This window comes from Sinocyclocheilus anshuiensis, unplaced genomic scaffold (assembly GCF_001515605.1).
Source record: "Sinocyclocheilus anshuiensis isolate Anshui unplaced genomic scaffold, SAMN03320099.WGS_v1.1 scaffold9, whole genome shotgun sequence".
Taxonomy (NCBI): domain Eukaryota; kingdom Metazoa; phylum Chordata; class Actinopteri; order Cypriniformes; family Cyprinidae; genus Sinocyclocheilus; species Sinocyclocheilus anshuiensis.
The window spans coordinates 2,238,381-2,257,779 of record NW_015540887.1 but is presented as its reverse complement, the minus strand read 5'-3'; the positions used below and the strand labels follow the sequence as shown (position 1 = coordinate 2,257,779).

Sequence of the window (19,399 nt, the reverse complement as noted above, 5' to 3'; positions counted from 1 at the left end):
TATATATATATATATAAAATTGCTAAGGATCTGGCTCAGTTGGGCAAGTGGTTACATTTTTTACTTGTCCTGTTAAAATTTTCACTTGCCCTGCAACAAAAAGTAAATAAATAAATGCATGAAAATAGTTACCATTATTTCTAATAAAAAAAAGATTGTTACAACACCAATATTTTACATTCCAATAAAATTTCAGAATTCTGATTTCAATTTAATTTTCACAGTAAAAACTACAAATAAATAAATTACAAACAGTAGCACACATAAATACATAAGTGCAAAGACGCAAATGAAATAATCAATACTTTACGTTTTTAGGTAGGACTATTGTAGTATTGTAAGAAATACCACAGAAATTAAATGTAATCAAACGTAAAATAATACTGCATATCCGCTGTATGAATTAAAGATTAATCCTTATTAAAGTTACAAAATGTATTCAGAGAACAGTGAGGGATTCTTTTTTTCTTGTTTGATAAACATTAATGACATAATATAAGCATAAAATACCTGCTGCTGCCAAATAAAAACTTCCAAGTTCTCTTTCGCATCTTCTTGTGCTTTAAAATGGCTTGAATGTTTAAATTGATGAGAATTAAAAATAGTGCTGATAAACTTCCGTAATCAGTCAGGCCAGTGATTGGGCAATCCTTATTGTGTAGCCTTGATATGTGAACAGCTTATTATTCTGTGCTGCCTGCTCTCTATAAGTGTGCTTTAAAGAGACAGGTTTCCTGTAGTGTACAAGTCAGCAAGCAAGATTAAATGCGTTTGTTTCTTTTTAAACCACTGCTTTAATTAATCTTCAACTGTATTAAATTAACACATTGAAGCAATAGCCCCAAATTAAAATATGGTACCAAAAAAGTACTGTTTTTATAGACATAGTTAGGACCAATTATAGAAGGTCTGAATGCTGAAACACTGGGCACTATCATCTCTAAGTTAATAGTCCCACTCATAAATCATGACAATTCTTCATCTTTCATATGCACATTTTTCCTCAGAAATTGGCTGCATTCCCTGTGGCTAAAGCCTATAAAACACTTCCACACTTTGATTATAAAGCGATATCCCAGAAATCATCTTGCTCCGAGAGAGAGAGAGCATGCAACCCATAATGCCTTGTGCCTTCACTTCAATTAATTAGTGTGCAGAAATCAAAAGCTTTGCATCTGATGCCTGAGAGAATTCAATTAAGAGGCAAATGCCCTTTTGTGTTATTGAGTTAGGAGTGGCCACACAGCTCAATATAATAACCATACAGAGTAAGGACAAACAGAATACCCCGAGGGCTCATTGGAGAGACCACTCTTTCCTCAGAGAGGGTGGTCCAAATGGCCTCCTCTCAAGCAAATATCAATGATGCACTTTCCATATGAAACCGTGAACCATATGCTGTGTTTCCATTATAATCAGAGAATGACCATCATGTCAATAAAAGGTTAAAAATACATTACGGTTAAAATTTTTTATCATAACCTCCATAAAACATCACCAAAGCACTTCACATTCAGTAAAGTATATTTCATATTTTCTACTTTTTCACAGCACATATATTCGGCGCATATGGCATTGCAACCTAACCTGTGATTTTTTATATTCATGTGATTTTGTATTCCATAAATTCTCACATTTTCTCACAACTTCTCAACAAATCTTCTCACATTTGTGAAAGTAAATGTGTTCTGGTGTTCCTTCCTAGGCTGTTCTGTTGCTCTGGAATAAATGACATTACCAACGAATGGCACTATTAGCAATATATCAAATACTGTGTAAAGCCAATGTACCCAAGCTAATGCGTCAGTTTTATTATTTCATTGCTATTGGACCAAATGCCTACACACTGAAGCTACAGCACCACAGCAAAATAAATCATATGTTATTCTAGATGTAAACTTCCAGCCTGAATTGAAGGACCGGAAACCACAACATGAAATAAAACCAACACATTTTCTACTGTGTCTTCACTGGCTACAGCCAAAAATAAACATAAACTGCAACCACTCTGATTCTATTCACACAAGAATGACTCTCATGAAACAGTTACGAGTTTTCATATTCGTCACAAAGTATTCACTGAGTTCTTGGGTGGATGCTAAATTAAAATCCGATTTATTTACTGAACTGTCTGAAAAACTTTAAAACATGTTACAAAACCATATATTTTTTTTTGTAGTTAAAAACAATTATATTTTTATAATTTAGGCGAGTGGAGAAAGAACTCCCTGAACACCGAATTCTATAGGAAACACTGACTTAGGTTACTGTTTACTGTAGGCCTTAATGTTTACTTTAGGACGTTGAAAATGCAAATTATACTCTAAACTACCATGGGCAATTATTTGCAAACAGTTTTTTTAATGTTTAAAGGTCTATGATTCAGCAATTCACAACACTTATGTCTTTTTAAGCTTGACATTTTTCTTTAGAGGATGTAACAACATACGTCTTGTGGATCTAATATTAATACCCGACTGTTTCCTTGAGCCTTACCTTGTCCTTGTCCTCCACCAGGTCTGTTAGCACATCATCAGGGTCCAGAATTCCCCCATCACAGTACTCAACATGGTGGGTTCGTACCAGGAAATCTCCCTCCTACAAAACAAAAAGTGTCAGAATTGGTAATCAGCAAGAAAACATGTACTGACCTCAGACTTATCAGTTAACAAGGGTTCCCACAGTGATGTCTAAACTGTAACTATTCTCTAAAAAAAATCAGTGACTTGAGCCTGCCCATCATGGCTAAAAGTAATCGAGTCTGAGCTAATTTTAGAGCAGCGTGTATGAGTTCACTCTGATGTACAAGCAGCACGGGACATCTTTCATTGCAGTCTTCCCACACAAATCCTCTACAACCATCTCCTACAGTGGGAGTGCCACAAGGCACTATCATGGGCCCGATGGACTTTTCTAATTAATGCTGACAAAACACAAAGCAGAACACATCAACATCCACAAATCATCAAATCCTTGTGAGCTCACAACCGCCGCCAACCAGGTCCCAGAGACCGGAGTGATGTAACTCCAAATCTGAGCTCCAAATGTCAACTTCAGCTTATGTCAAGAAGTGAGGTATAAACAAGGCATCTGCACAACAAATGGCTTAATTCCATCTTGCGCCTGATCTTATTTCATTACATCTCACTTTTTGGCTGCATTCATGATGCATGCTAACTTAACACAAAGCAAGTGAGAGATGATTGATGTCAGGCAATGCCATGTAGCAAAGTAGAGGTAGTAGTAGTGGGAGGTATGGTATGCTTAAAACAGTATTTGCCTTGGCATAGAGTAACAGCAAAACTTCATTGATAGAGTGAAACCTGAACCTTTGATATGGGCCTACACTGTTTATCTTGGATTTTGTGGGACAGCAGAGCTATCAGTTCTCACACGACAAACTGAGATTGTGTGTATGACTCATAATTACACAATTTTAATTTAAAAGCCCAGTCTCTCAGCACTACAGAAAAACAGTCAGACGATTTGACCTTCTCTCAGTACATACTGACATACATGAACACATACAAGACCTAGACATACATACAATGTTTAACATAAAAGAGATAAAGAAAACTAGACCTCTTGGACAGTAGAGAGCCAAATCTACAGATCCATCAATGTTGTCCTACAAAGGTAAAATGCACCAACCACAAACAAAAGTTTTGGTTTGACTCTACTATGCCAAACCAGATTCAGAGAAAACAAAAAATTCACAAACCTTGTTGATTTTTTTCATTTACCTACAAAGAATGGCCAAAAAGACAAAATGTAATTGTGAGGAAACAAAATCAGATTTTTTTATTTATTTTTTTTTTATTTTAACTGCTACTTTTGCTAACTGAAAATGCGAGTTAAAAGTAAGAAGTTGACTGGTCATTACTGGCTTGATGTGATGGCTGTAAGAAGTCAAATAGCAGCTGCACAAACTGTAGCCACTCCTAAATATTGACAAAATAGCAATAAGATTTCTCTAACAGGACGGAAGATTTCTCTAACAACAACAAAACGGACCAAAATGCAAATCTACATTGGTTTAAGACTTATTAGGAGCACATTTTTCATTTTAAAACATGAGATGCAGTGGGATAGGGGAAAACAAAGTCTTGATGTATGTTTTTTTCAAAGTTAAACTTGCATTAATTTTACATGGCTTTCTAAACATGCAGCTCTTTTGTGCGAGACGCGAGTGCAACAGTAATAGATGTCCATCTAGAAAATATGAAATATGTGTTCTGTGTGAACAGCTTGGTTTCGGTTTTGATGTAAACAAGATCTTCTCCGCATTGATGAACAACGCAGCAGCACCGCATCTAGTGACTTCAACTGGATAGGCTAACAAAAACATTATAATGCAATGACACCTACATTGTCATCGCATCTTGTGCGCCGCTGATAATGCTGCCTCCTTAACACATACCTAAAAGTGTGTAAGTGTAAATGTCGATTTTTATTTTAAATTCGACGAATATTCGAAATGCGAATTTTATTTTTACAGCCCTATTAGACATCCTTCCAATTATTTATGTGATAGCACTGACCAGAGATAATAAAGTGTGAGGTTATTTTGCAATCATGTCAGTAGGGCTGCCACTAAGGACTACTTTTATTTAGATTAATCTGTCGACTAATTTATCGATTAATCGATTAATCTAAACAATTAATTTCCCATGCGCCACTGATAATGCTGCCTCCTTAACGCACACCTAAAATTCGAATGCAACGTTTTTGCATTCGAATGTAGATTTTTATTTTAAATTCGACGAATATTCGAAATGCGAATTTTATTTTTACAGCCCTATTAGACATCCTTCCAATTATTTATGTGATAGCACTGACCAGAGATAATAAAGTGTGAGGTTATTTTGCAATCATGTCAGTAGGGCTGCCACTAAGGACTATTTTTATTTAGATTAATCTGTCGACTAATTTATCGATTAATCTAAACAATTAATTTCCCACAAAAAATCAACAATTTTACTTAAGAATATTTTATTAAACCAAATGAACTCCAAATTTCTATGAAATCCTTTTTTTAAAGCAAAAGTAAAGTGCAACAGAGTACAAGCAGCAAGTGTCCATCTCATAGTACACATCACTGAAATCAAAGTTCAGTATTATAGTGTAAGAATGACAACATATCCACGTGTTCTAGTCTACTGATAATAAAATTATAATCAAAAAAACACTTTTTAAAGGAGTATTTACCAGAAATGTTATTTACCAGAATTTATTTAGGAAAAAAAATGTAAATGTGTTTTTCTGAAAAAAATAAATAAATAAATAATTTTGTTTAAATAAAATCAATTAATTGGAGATGCTTTTGATTATTAAAATTTAATGGAACCATTAAAATGGAATCCAGAAAATAATGGAAAACAGAATTTGGTAAAGATAAAACTGTAAAACGCAATTAACAGAATGGTTTGACTTCAGTTTTGTGAAACTATACATAAAAAAATATCTGCATGAAACAGAAACAGCGAACGAGATGAATGAGACGCAGATTCACTCTCTGCCAGCAGGTGGTGCTTAAAGTGTTTCCTTGGTTTCCGCTGTAAACAAAACAGCGCTGCACTTATGAACTTTAATATGCTTTATACAGAGGCAAGATGAAAAGAAAAAAAATACCATCTAAACTTTTCAGTTTAGATGGTATTACAACAGTACGTTGAAATTACCCTCTGTTGTTCTGGGACAGACCGATTCTTTGTATTGGCAGGTGAGTGGATATCAGACCTTACAAAATTAATTTGGTCCTGTTTCATCTTTCTTCAAACATATAGGCTAACATGTGAGGTAATATTGAATGAACCACGTTCATATTCGCGCGATTTTTTGCGCAGCTCGTCAGTGAACAACGGCTCTGTGTAGTTAATGCTGCTCAATGTGAAAGCCCGCAGGTGATGGAGATTTACCGCTGATTACAGAACCGGCTTTCTGACAAGATGCGCATTAAATATCGCATGCGATTTATCGTGCAGCCCTAGTGCAAACACATATCATCTCCTCCATCTTTACAATGCTGTCCCTGTAGGCATTTAGAAGTTTACTAAGTGAGTTTTCTAAAGGTACACCCATCACCCTTTACATACTATTTTATGCCATATGTCACTTATTCCTTATTCTGCTGTCTCTATTATGGCATCAGTGTCATGTTAGAAGACTGAAGAATCTCCAATGCGTCACAAAAAGCTTGTATTACACTCAATAAACAATAAAACCATGACACTGGATCCCATATGACCTCATCTCACGCAGCCCATGAGCAAAATTACATTTGACAGCCAGCGCACCTGTTTAATCACGATTTCACCTAAATGAGCCCTGAGCTTTTGAACGCTAGCAGCAACACAGGGTGAGCCGAAGGCCATGAGTGCGGCAGTTTCTGGCATTCAACAAAGAGTGACAGTGTGCCAGTCTATGGGAATAATGCTGTATTACATGCCACATTAAGGCCAGCTATTCCCAGCTATGAGACCATTGAATGTACAAGTGTAGCGGGAGATAGCGAGGCGGCGCTGTAATGAAACGATGGAAATCTCTGGAACATTTTGCAATTTTTACCCTGATGACGGTGAGCAGTGGGGCTCCTGTCGTATTTTTACGATTGCTTTTGTTGGTGCAGGATCCATTACCAAGTCTAACATCATTACCAAGCTCATAAACAGTAATGATGATCATGATGGTGATGATAATGATGCAATAAGACGTTGTCCATCTCGGAGAACGATCTTCCACCTACGAACCGCATTCACTTTCTGTTCAAATATGAAAATACCAATTTTGCCGCGAATTGAATTTAATAAACATACCATTTTCTGACCCACACCTTATTTTGTGTTATGGACTGTAATATAACTTGAATGAAATTAGATAGTTTTTATATGGTAGCACAAATGAAATTAATATTTTCCTGGGCACAGAGGCCAATGTGAAGGACTATGTATGTGGATAATCAGTACTTAAATGAGACTAAGAGATAGAGGAAGAGTCCTGAACAGACAGCATGTCTGGACTCTCCAGTCCTACTCCACTATTGCGTTTGATAAATATCAGCACCGTTAATACAATAATCAGGAAGCCATACCATATTAATATGCTTTAGACAGACATACACACACACACACACACACACACACCCTACAAGACTGAAGCGCACAGCCTTGTCCACAGTATACATGGAATGGCCAACACCAAGTGGACACTAGAGAATGACTAGACAGCAGGCTGGCTAAACAAATAGTTGACTATCTTAAGGAAGCCCTTTGACATAAGCCTGGTTCCATGTCTGACTCCAATCAGACAGGTTTCTAAGAGCAGCTAGAAGAAGCCCAAGCTAATAATACAGAATGCAGGGGCCTCAAATACGGGAATCATTTTTTAAAACCTGGACTGTTTTTAACATGATGTTGTCTTAAAAATCCACTTCTTATAGTGGGATGATTAAAGGCCCAGACACACCAAACCAACATCAAACAACTCGCTGCAATGGAAGCCGACTGTGGTGTCACCTCATGTTGCCTTTGTTGTCTGGACCAAAAAAGTTGTGCATGAACACACCAAAAAGACTACAGTCAACGGCCAACTAGTATGTATGTTCTGCACATATATGAGAGGAAATAACTCTCCAAACCAGCAGGTAGCAGTAGTCTGTATTCATCATTCAAAAAGGAAAACCAAAAAAGCTTGGACTGCAGATATACCAACCATAAACAAAGCGGTAGGGCTGTCAAAAAAAAAATAGAATTTTGAATATTCGTTGAATTTAAAATAAAAATCCACATTCGAATGTAAAAACGTTGCATTCGAATTTTAGGTGTGCGTTAAGGAGGCAGCCTTATCAGTGGATAAGCGATGCGATGAGGATGTACGTGTCATTGCATTTTAATGTTTTTGTAAACCTATCCAGTTGAAGTCACTAGATGCGGCGTTGCTGTGTTGTTAATTACAAATATTGCGGGAAAAGAGAACATCAATGCGGAGAAGATCTTGTTTACGTCAAAACTGAAACCAAGCCATTCACACAGAACACATATTTTGTGCATTTTCTAGAGGGACATCTATCACTGCTGCACTCACGTCTCGCACAAAAGAGCCGCATGTTTGGAAAGCCATGTAAAATTTATGCAAGTTCAACTTTGAAAAAACATATCTCGAGACTTTATGGCGGGTGTTTTCCCCATCCCACTGCAACTCATGTTTTTAAATGAAATATCTCGAGACTTTATGGCGGGTTTTTGCCCCATCCCACTGCAACTCGTGTTTTTAAATTAAAAATGTACTCTGTGGGATTGGTGTTCGGCCCTTTGTATTAAATTATGCATACATACATGATGCTGTTTTGTAGGGCTGTGCGATAGTCGATATGTGATATGATAATGCTTAAAGTGCCACATGCTCAGATGAAACAGTTTAGTATTTACTCTATGAATTCAATATGCACTGATTCTTATTTAAGCTATAAAAGTTATTTAGGTAAGAGCAGTGAGTTATTTTCTCTTTGTCTTTTGTTCATGGCCCCATATATTGCAAGCCGTAGCGATATGCATATTGCGATATGTACATTTGCGATATTTCGATAATTTTGATATATTGCACAGCCCTACTGTTTTGTTTATAGTTGTTTAAGCAACTTAATTATAATTGGTTGATAAACATTTTAAACATTATGCACTTTTTTCACAGATAGTCGTGTTACCTGATGCTTTGAATAAACGTGCATTAGTAATATTTTGCTCAATGCGCCCTCTTGTGGCCTCAGGAGAGAAGCCAAAAGCTTTTCTTCACCCTAACTGAAATTATGCATTTTAAATTCGAATATAATTCGAATTTTGATAATATTTAAGTAAAAAATTCGAATTTAGTTTTTCAGCCATTTTGACAGCCCTACAAAGCAGTGCATGCTTACCATTTTTACACCAATCTCACTCGCCACAGATGGATTTTGGTTTTCCTGACTTCATCATTTGCTTACTTTTCTTCTCGTACACTGGTTAGCTAAGCTGAACAGCCAATCAAAATGATCTCTCTCACCGATGGGCTAGCTGAAAAATCCACCAGAAAAAAAAACACTGGAAAAATAAACAGTCCTTTTTACACAGCACACGGTCAAAAGGTTAATTATCAAAATTAATAAGAATAAGTTTAGATCAACTACTAACAACCTCTTAATCCACCTACAGTGCAAGGACATTGCATTTTTGGTTCAGGTGTTCACATATTTTTGTCCAGTACATTAGATACTACTAAAAATGGTAGTTTAGTCGGCACCAATAACCTGGTGGGCAGCACACCGGCATATAGCACAGTTGCGCTTCGGGCGTCCCGAGTTCGAGTCCTGGCTCACGGACCTTTCAAGATCCCCTCCCCCTCTCTCTCCCACTTCGCTTCCTGTCTGAAACACTGTCCTATCCTAGTAAAAAGGCAAAAACGGCAAAAGTAAATCTATATAAAAAAAATTATAAATAAAATAAAATAAAAAAATAAATAACAATGGTAAAATGGTAGTTTATTAATATATTTTCAGTGATTGTCACTGATAAAATGCCCCTTTAAACATATTCTGGAAGTAAAAGAACATGGCAAAGTGAGAGCATAAGCATATATATCAACCCTCTACATTGCCCACATAAACATAATAGTAGAAATTGAAATTAACAACTACATTATGCCTGTTTGTGCAAGGAGAAATATTATAAGTGAACTGAATAGAAAAACTAATTATTTAAAATTGTATATATACAGGTGCAACCCTCTACATTGTGAGTAAATCACTCGCATATGCGACTAAATCTTACTCTGGGCGACTAAATGTCTAACATTAGCCATTGGCTAATAAATTCTTAGATTTTACACGCCAGTATGCGTGTGAGAGGCATTCAACACAGATTTTAACTCGATAAACACGCTGACTGAGCACTTGAGAGTTTCGCTCTCCGTCAAGCGATCTGTACTATTTGGATGCGCTCAATGGATCATGTTTGTATATATATATATTAAAAAAATCAGGTTCAGCAGGAAGGCATGAAAACCCAACCCAAACCTAACTCCTAACAGCCTTCGCTAAAATAAAAGCAAAACACAGGCTTACTTACAAGCCTAAGTACACGTTGTGTTTATTTGGTTTATTCCAAGAAATGTCTTCAAAGAGAGCTCTATGCCTCCAACTGTCACTGAAAACAATGACTACAGACAACTAAAACCACATCAGCGGATGTGGATCCACAGAAAATAGCACAATAGGGTTCTGAGAGCGAGTTCTGCTGCCAAAACCGCTGAAGGCTGAACAGAGGTACTTCACGAGGACATCTTGAGTTCCAGAGGTTGTTTCCATCCCAAACCACGCACCTAGCATGGAATGCTTCTCATTGAGAGCAGATGCTAACCGACACTGTCTCTGAGGCGAGGTGTGCTAATTGTTTTCTTGCTGGCACACGTCCAGACTTTTCCATGATATCAGCTGCTTTGGCAGCCAACTCAGCACTTGTGCATCTGGCATTCCTGAGCTTAATGAAAAAACAGCAGTACAACCCCGGCCTACGTCTGCCTGGGTAATTAAGTGTCCTTTTTCAACGGGTTATTGAAGGGAATAACTTCCTGAGTGACTCCCAAGCACTTCCTCCGCTTAAGGTCTCTCTCTCTCAAACAATTTACTGCCTCTAGACAAAGGCTTGCAGACATGCTAAGTATGTAGGGCCTTCGACTCAAGCACATTTCCCAGCCCGGAACATTCTTGAGAGCACTGGCTGAAGATCACAGGCGTCTTTTCTTCCCACTGGAAACTGACATGTCCGGGTCAATGGAAAACACCTCATTGAATATAACGAAACACAAAGCGATACACAAAGCAGTAGGCATGCGGCAGAAATTAGACAGCAAATCCTCAAAGTGGTAACCGATGATCTGTCAATAGAACCAAAAGTCTGCTGTATTTCAATTGACCAATTCACTGTACTCCTGCTTGATTTCAAACTCCCCCGTCTCTTTCACAGTCTCAAAACACATCTTATGAATTTCTAACCATCAAAAACTCTGTCAGAGCTTTCTCCAGCATGTAGGCGACTTTACAAAAACACCCAAAGCAAGCTCAGCGTGTCTGTTGGTTGTCTATGGTAATCAATGAGTAAGCTATCAGACACAGCAACCCCAAATCATCCACGTTCTTTCAGCAAAACTTCCTGGCAAATATTGAACGTACTGGCACTGAATTCAAGCTTTAAATGGCATGGCAGAGCCGTGAAGTTTGAGAAAGGTTCAAAAACCGCACTGATTGATGAGGGTGTTAGTATTCCTGCAAACATAATGCTCCGTTTGTTCTGCATTTTGGGCTGAAAGCACTGAGACGTGATTTGTGAAGCCTCCCTGCATTCATGAATAAATGCAACATTATGATTATTAACTCTATTAATGAAATTCAAGGGAAACCTGAAGGACATTAGTTAGTAGTTACCAGCAAGCTCTGAATCATACAGTCTCACAGGGAAAAGAACCAAGTAATGAAAACAATCTATCACAAAGATCGATTGTACCGCCTTCTCAGTACTGACAAACCATGCTGCGGTACAATGCTTGCAATCATAAACAGAACACAACTAAACCTAATATTACTGTGCTGCATAGTACTATTCATAAAGCTAATACCATTATCCATCATATTGTGTGAGAGTGTGTAAATATCTTCAATTGTGTGCATGCTTGCTTGCGTACATGTAACTAGTTTCATGCACACTCTTCCTCTTATTTGGATTAGGTTTAGATCAATACCAAAATGTTGCCACTGGTAAAATTTGCAATACCAATGCAATAGCAGCCACTGGTACTTTTTCAATTGATACTAAATTGATATCTTGGGCTACAAATAATGGGTCAATGACAAGAATGTCCATTACAAAGGAAATAAATGTTTAATGTGACAAGTTCTTAGAAATGTAATTTATTTTTATCTTGGTTTCTTATGGTTTTGAAAACATTTTATACAATAAATTTAAAAGGCTGAAGATTAGCGCAACTAAATCTAGGCCATTTCTCGTTCGCTTTAATCCTGAAACGCATTAAATGCATAATTACACAGCTGCAGGAAAATGTTTTAGATTAGCATAACAAAAAACGCAAGACTGTGAGCTGCTGAGACTTCAATGGCGGAGAAGGAAATCTGGTAATTAACAACACTTCTCACCGCTCTATCACGGGCGAGATAACGCACAGCCAAGTAGTTGTGCTCCAAGCTGTGACAGCTAGCTAAGAGGTCGAACTGTCCACAAATATGAAACGCAGAGAGTAAGGCTACAGCTTAACCTCTATTAACTTACAGGCGTTTGGACAAGTTGAGAGCCTTCAGTGCAACAAAGCCTACACGCAATTAGCCCGTCCATAAAACTAGGCCAAAGTGAATGGGGAAAACCTTATCAACTTTTAAAAGTGAGCAGAAAACAGTTCCCTAAGGTATTGTTGCTGAAGTCAAAGGTCATGTGACCATTAAAAGAACTATGCAAGGTACAAATAAATATAATTTTGGTACTCTGTTGAACTGGATGTTCCGTATAAAATCCTGAAACAAAAGGAAAGGGATCTGGAAAACTACATAAAGTAGTCATTACATAATCTAATCAATTAGTCAACTAGTTGGCCCTAATGAAGCTCTGTATAATTAGATCTCCATTCTTTGGGGACGTTGTGCTTGCAGTGGACTATTTAAAAGTCCAAAAGTAATGATCTTGAAAATTAGCATTAAACACATTTGGTTACTAAACAAGCAGTGCTTTGCAGGAGAAAAAATGCAAGAAATGCTTTGAAAGAGTTTTAGCATTTTGAGAGTCAGGGGTGGTTCTAATGCTTTAAAAGAGACAGTCAGAGGCGGTTCTAGGATCATTGGATATTTGGGGCTTAGCCCAGACTGGGTGTATTTGGCTTGGATTAAGCATTGGAATACTATATACTTTAAAATTAAATGTTGATGTTACATCTTTAGGATCTCATTTTAATTAAGAAAACCATTTCATGACTAGAGATAAAAGTAAAAAGGTCATACTAACTTGTCTTAACCATAGAAGTTTCCTTCAAAACACAAAAAAAAAAAAAACAACGGAAAAAAACAAAAAAAAAAAGAAGTTTGTTCCTTTAGGCTTTCTTTAGTCTGGTGTATTTTACATAAAGTGCCAGTAGTGACTCGCAGAGTGTTTCAACTTTGTAAATAAGTTAGCAGAGTGTTTAAATGACTGCTCACAAAGTTTGAGGCATCATGTATTAATAAAAGTTTTGCATTAAACAGTAAGTGGGCAGTCTCGTGTCTGCTTTGTTATCAGAGATATGACTGTGAAATATACTGTGCTTATTATAGCTGGATGGAGCACAAATCTGACCCAAAACAAATCCTCTAGTTTCCTCAGAGTTGTTTGCAGAATTGAAGGTTCTGCGATAATTTACTTAAGCACTTTTTGTCACAAAATTAATCACAGTTTGCAGTATATTTTATGCATTTTAATTCATTTTTAGAATTGATTTACACAATGTATATCATAGCATACATATACATTCACTTTTTTTTCTTAGCCTTTATTTGTGTTCAAAGAAAACTAAACATCACGCTTCATAGAAAATACAGGCTGTGTCGCCACTGAACCTAAATAAAGCAATGGTGCTAATATATGAAGTTAAAAAAAATTCTAGATAGACTAGTCAGTCTCAGTCAACCATTCTGCCTATTAGATGAGCAGGAGGGATAATCCACCACAATCTACAAACCAAAGCCTACCACTAACATGCTGAAATCTTGCTAATGTCCGAGCATTTAAAACAGATAATTACAGGCAGTTAACTCATAATCAGCATGCTTTCTGGTGTGATCAGATGAAGCCTTCACTAAACACCAGTAATTAAATAATTACGAGTCTCAATGGCTGAATTATCACTTACAGTAGAGACGGCATAATGGAAAAAAGCAAGGGTTTGCGCATGTGATGATCTGTCAATAGAACCAAAAGTCTGCTGTATTTCAATTGACCAATTCACTGTACTCCTGCTTGATTTCAAACTCCCCCGTCTCTTTCACAGTCTCAAAACACATCTTATGAATTTCTAACCATCAAAAACTCTGTCAGAGCTTTCTCCAGCATGTAGGCGACTTTACAAAAACACCCAAAGCAAGCTCAGCGTGTCTGTTGGTTGTCTATGGTAATCAATGAGTAAGCTATCAGACACAGCAACCCCAAATCATCCACGTTCTTTCAGCAAAACTTCCTGGCAAATATTGAACGTACTGGCACTGAATTCAAGCTTTAAATGGCATGGCAGAGCCGTGAAGTTTGAGAAAGGTTCAAAAACCGCACTGATTGATGAGGGTGTTAGTATTCCTGCAAACATAATGCTCCGTTTGTTCTGCATTTTGGGCTGAAAGCACTGAGACGTGATTTGTGAAGCCTCCCTGCATTCATGAATAAATGCAACATTATGATTATTAACTCTATTAATGAAATTCAAGGGAAACCTGAAGGACATTAGTTAGTAGTTACCAGCAAGCTCTGAATCATACCATTACACCAAATACACAAAATAATGTTCTTTTTAGCAACATCATATGACCCCTTTAAGGTGCTTTCAGTTTCACATTTACAATTTCTTAGAGAAATTTCCTGAACAAAATCCAGTCACTCCAATAGAAATCCCTACAAATGGGGGATTCCCCAAAACAAAGTTCCCTACACAGGTTTCACTCATGCTCAAGTTGGTCACATGAACTCACCGTACTCACCTACAGAAAGTTACCTGTTTTAAAAGTGACTCCTGCGTGAGCAGTACTTCATACATCTCTATAAATATCAGACTTTTTTTGCACACAAAATTTCAGTAACATGACCACACCTTAAATCAGTCTCACTGGACAAATTCAGTAGTAATCCTTAGGGATGCACCGAAATGAAAATTCTTGGCCGAAGCCCAACAAAATAAAACATGTATTTTTGCTTTACAAATAAATGCAGCCTTGCTGAGCAGAAGTAAGACCTCAATGCTTCTTTTTGTTGACAACAGATTTATAAATGAGTCTCATTACGAATACGTTGAACATATCGCATTGTCACATGCCTTGTAAAAATTCATAAAAATGTTACTGAGCAGCTGACGAGTAACACAGTTCTAGCGCAGAGTTTGATGAAGACATGTGATGCAGTACTAAACAGTCTCTTACTGTCGGTGCTTGTAATGATTTTTGCGTCTTTCTCGGACAGCTTTAAATGTTTCCACACTGCCGTCATGTTTGCTGCATTAGCGCGTGCCTCTATTTGATCGCGTCATGTCATTGTTCAGTACAATTTATTCTGTCTTTTCGCTTATTCTGGTTGCCGAACATTCGGTGCATCCCTAGTAATCCTCAAACCCTGGAGAACTTGAGAGTCTGTATCAAAGCACATAACCGGAAATCAGTAGGTTTGACAAGTTAACTTACAAACTTCACATCACAATATCGTCCGATATTTAGTACTGCGCAAACACTACTTGTTGGGACCCTGACCGAATAGAGACAGATCAGAGAAACTCTGCGGGGACCAAACAACAGACATTCGCCCTGGCCTGGAAATGAGGCCCTGGAGACAGCAGCCAATCAGGATCCCTCAAACAGCTCCATCCATCCTCACCGAGGCCTCGTGTGCGTCACCAGCCCACGCGCCAATTCCCCTGAGACTAACAGCCAATAACACTGAGCTGATGGGAATAACAAACACACAAATAAAGGCTAGGCACACACATAAACGTGCCTGAGTGAAAAGACGTGCCCACCCGAAATAAAAAAAATCGTCTGAGCTTAGCTCGACACGCAGTGGCCCCTAAGAGTAAATGCCTGTTAAGATCTCGCATGCCGATCGCATACTAAATCCAAGCAATACCCGGATCCGACTGGCAATCTCCTGTCAGAGCCCTGACCTGCCAAATCCATCGCATGATATTACTATCTCAAACACGACAGGGTGCAATACAAGGCCACCGCCACCCCGGGTCTGATCACTACAAAATACGAAGACCGTCTCCCATCAGTAAAATTGACCACTCTAAAGACAAAGCAATAACGCAGTAAACTGTAAGGCGAGGAAGTCTCGCAGCAATCTACTGGTTCATTTGGGCCTGGAGGCTCCTGGAGCGATGCAGAATGAAAAGCCTGCTGTTTATTAGGAGCCCGCCTAAACCCTAATGCACCGGGAGAGTGGCGAATCCACGTCCCCATCGGTCCACGGGAGATTTGAGAAAACTGGCGAAAATGGGTGCCATTCAAACTGATGTACTATTTAAATAATGAAGCTCAAGCAGCAATGAGGGAAATATTTGATGAGGGGGCAAAGGGTCGGTGCTCAGGGGACAGAACGGATGCCACATTTTAACACTGATTTGCATTTATCACACAGAAAAATTGGACAAGGCACAACTGCCCCTGACTTCATAAAATCAGCTTTGCAGATTCCTGTCATCAGAGAAAGGCACTTATGAACCCCTTTTCAATTTTACAATAATAAGAGAAGGTCGACATTTCAGCTCCCATCAGGCTCCCAGCACGTGATTTTGACTAACAAGTTTGAAATGAATGAATAAGGTCTTTACAGTTCATTCAATCCCGTAAGGTAACGCATACATTTTTGATCATCCTCTAATTAAATGTAAAACCAAATATTAAAACTTACGTAATGTAGCGTGTGGTAATCCCATTGCGATTTTGGCCATTCTGTGTTACGGTAAGACTTAATTAACCGACACTATGCTGAATACTGTTACTGAAGTATTAAATCCCAGAATTATTATTAACCTTTATTAAGATGTACAAGATGTGATACAAACCACATTAGTCCTTGAAGGAACAGTTCATCCAAAAAAAAAAAGTGTGTCATTATTTACTAATGTTGTTCTTTGCCTTTTCTTGTTATTTAGTCTGGCAATCCAGTTACCCAGTTCAGGTTTGATGAATTTATTCTTTGTTCTTTAAAGAAATCAGCACTTGTTTAGCAAGGATGCATTAAACTGATTAAAAGTGACATTGTTAAAAATATATATATATATATATATATATATATATATATATATATATATATATTTATATTCCAAATAATTATTTTTATTTTTTATAAATATATTTTCTTCAACTTTTTTTCAGAAGAAATTGTATCACAGTTTCCAAAAAAAAATATTAAGCAGCTGTTTTCAACATTACTAATAATAAGAAATGTTTCTTGATCACAAAATCAAGAAATTAGAATGATTTCTGAAGGATCATGTGACACTGAAGACTGGAAAAATGGAAAATTGTTTCCGTCACAAGGATAAATTACTGTAAAGGAATAAATTACATTTTAAAATATATTTAAATAGAAAACAGTTCTTTACTGTTTTTACTGTATCAAAGAAAAAAAAAATACAGCCTTAGTGAGCTTACAAGATTTTATTCCAAAACATAAAAACACATCTTACTGACCCCAAATTTTTAATGGTAGTCTATTTTTATTGGGGGAAGTCATGGCCTAGTGGTTAGAGAGTCGGACTCGTAACCCAAAGGTTACGGGTTCGAGTCTCGTACCGGCAGGGACTGTAGGTGGGGGGAGTGAATGTACAGCGCTCTCTCCCACCTTCAATACCACGACTGAGGTGCCCTTGAGCAAGGCACCGAACCCCCAACTGCTCCTTTTGTGTTCAGTGGTATGAAGCAAATGATGAGGGTTTATTTTAACAAAAAAAATGTGTAGTATACTCGCCTGCTCTAGTAGTTTTCTGTATCTCTGGGTGGCTTGCTGGATGAGATCCCGGACTGTCCATCCTTCTTTACATGGGACAACAACACCGGTCCTTCCAAAAGTCACGGTCACTTTCATTTTTCAATCCAGAAAGGGGAAGCTTAATCCAGATGTGTCCCTAAACAAACTCCAGCAGTAGCAGCAGCAGGTGTGTGTGTTTGTGTAACGTTATCTCCAGCCAGGCTGCAAACTAGTTTTCTGCGTCAAACTTTATAGCATCAAAGATGACATGATGCTATAGAGAGAAAAACAAACACTGTAAGTAAAACAAATAGAAACGTCAGACGTTTACTAACTAGAAAGCAGTGTTTACTAAACTGTTTAATAAAACAGCATGTTGATTGGGTAGACACTGTACGTTGCATAGCAACAGCTGATGGGAAACTTAAGAGTGGTGCACTAATAAAGACATAAATACATTTTGTGCACGTATATCTGACTGCTGACTTATTTTTATTATAGTTAGAGATGAAGATGGTTAGTGTGCCGTTTACTGCTGCTGAACTCAGATGGCTAACTGGTTAGCTCTGATGACAACACTTTCACTTTTTAAACCCTCTGCAAACTCTTAAAACAAGAAAATGCACCGAAATCAAACGTTAAACACGTATAAATGCGATTGCGTGTTCGTCGATTTGACATTAAATATGTTTTGCACTTACTTGGCAAATAAAATATGGAGAGGCGAGCAGGTTAGCGGCAAAAAACTTTGGCGACGAGTTGTTGAATACCCTCACAAATCATGCAGTCATGCTGTCTTTATACAATTACCCACTTTAGCGATGATCCACGGGACAAACGAGCATTTACTAAAGGCACTGGGCATGTGTGGATGGTGTTTGCATCAGTATTTTGCCTGGATGGAGTTGCATGTCTTGCGCCATTCCAGAATTATTATTAACCTTTATTAAGATGTACAAGATGTGATACAAACCACATTAGTCCTTGAAGGAACAGTTCATCCAAAAAAAAAAAGTGTGTCATTATTTACTAATGTTGTTCTTTGCCTTTTCTTGTTATTTAGTCTGGCAATCCAGTTACCCAGTTCAGGTTTGATGAATTTATTCTTTGTTCTTTAAAGAAATCAGCACTTGTTTAGCAAGGATGCATTAAACTGATTAAAAGTGACATTGTTATATATATATATATATATATATATATATTTATATTCCAAATAATTATTTTTATTTTTTATAAATATATTTTCTTCAACTTTTTTTCAGAAGAAATTGTATCACAGTTTCCAAAAAAAAATATTAAGCAGCTGTTTTCAACATTACTAATAATAAGAAATGTTTCTTGATCACAAAATCAAGTCATGCTGTCTTTATACAATTACCCACTTTAGCGATGATCCACGGGACAAACGAGCATTTTACTAAAGGCACTGGGCATGTGTGGATGGTGTTTGCATCAGTATTTTGCTTGGATGGAGTTGCATGTCTTGCGCCATTCCTGAAGTTCCCGAGCAGCCTCCAGCAGTGTGTTATCCCAACATACAGAGCTGGGCCACACAACTTTATTAAAGGGCCAGAACACATCTGCACATGGACCACTGCAGGACACACTCATCAAGCTATATGTTAACTACTGCTATAGTACCCTGATATGGACCCATTTTATATTTATAT

General features: G+C 37.5%; 1 protein-coding gene across 6 annotated transcripts in view; it reads right to left on the bottom strand.

The window, feature by feature from the left end:
* Positions 1-19,128, bottom strand: part of pard3bb (par-3 family cell polarity regulator beta b) — a 336,571-nt gene extending 317,443 nt beyond the window's left edge. For 4 of the 6 annotated variants that reach the window (XM_016486504.1, XM_016486507.1, XM_016486508.1 and 1 more), the window contains exons 1-3: positions 18,431-18,649; positions 17,730-18,003; positions 2,497-2,598 (exon numbers count right to left, since the gene is read on the bottom strand). In XM_016486504.1, coding sequence (XP_016341990.1) covers positions 2,497-2,598; positions 17,730-17,846 — 219 coding nt within the window. In that variant the 5' untranslated portion in view covers positions 17,847-18,003; positions 18,431-18,649. Of the gene's footprint in view, positions 1-2,496; positions 2,599-17,729; positions 18,004-18,430; positions 18,650-19,111 lie in introns of those variants that run through there. The other 2 variants (XM_016486505.1, XM_016486506.1) reach the window with 2 other exon arrangements.
* Between the last annotated feature and the right edge of the window lie 271 nt (positions 19,129-19,399).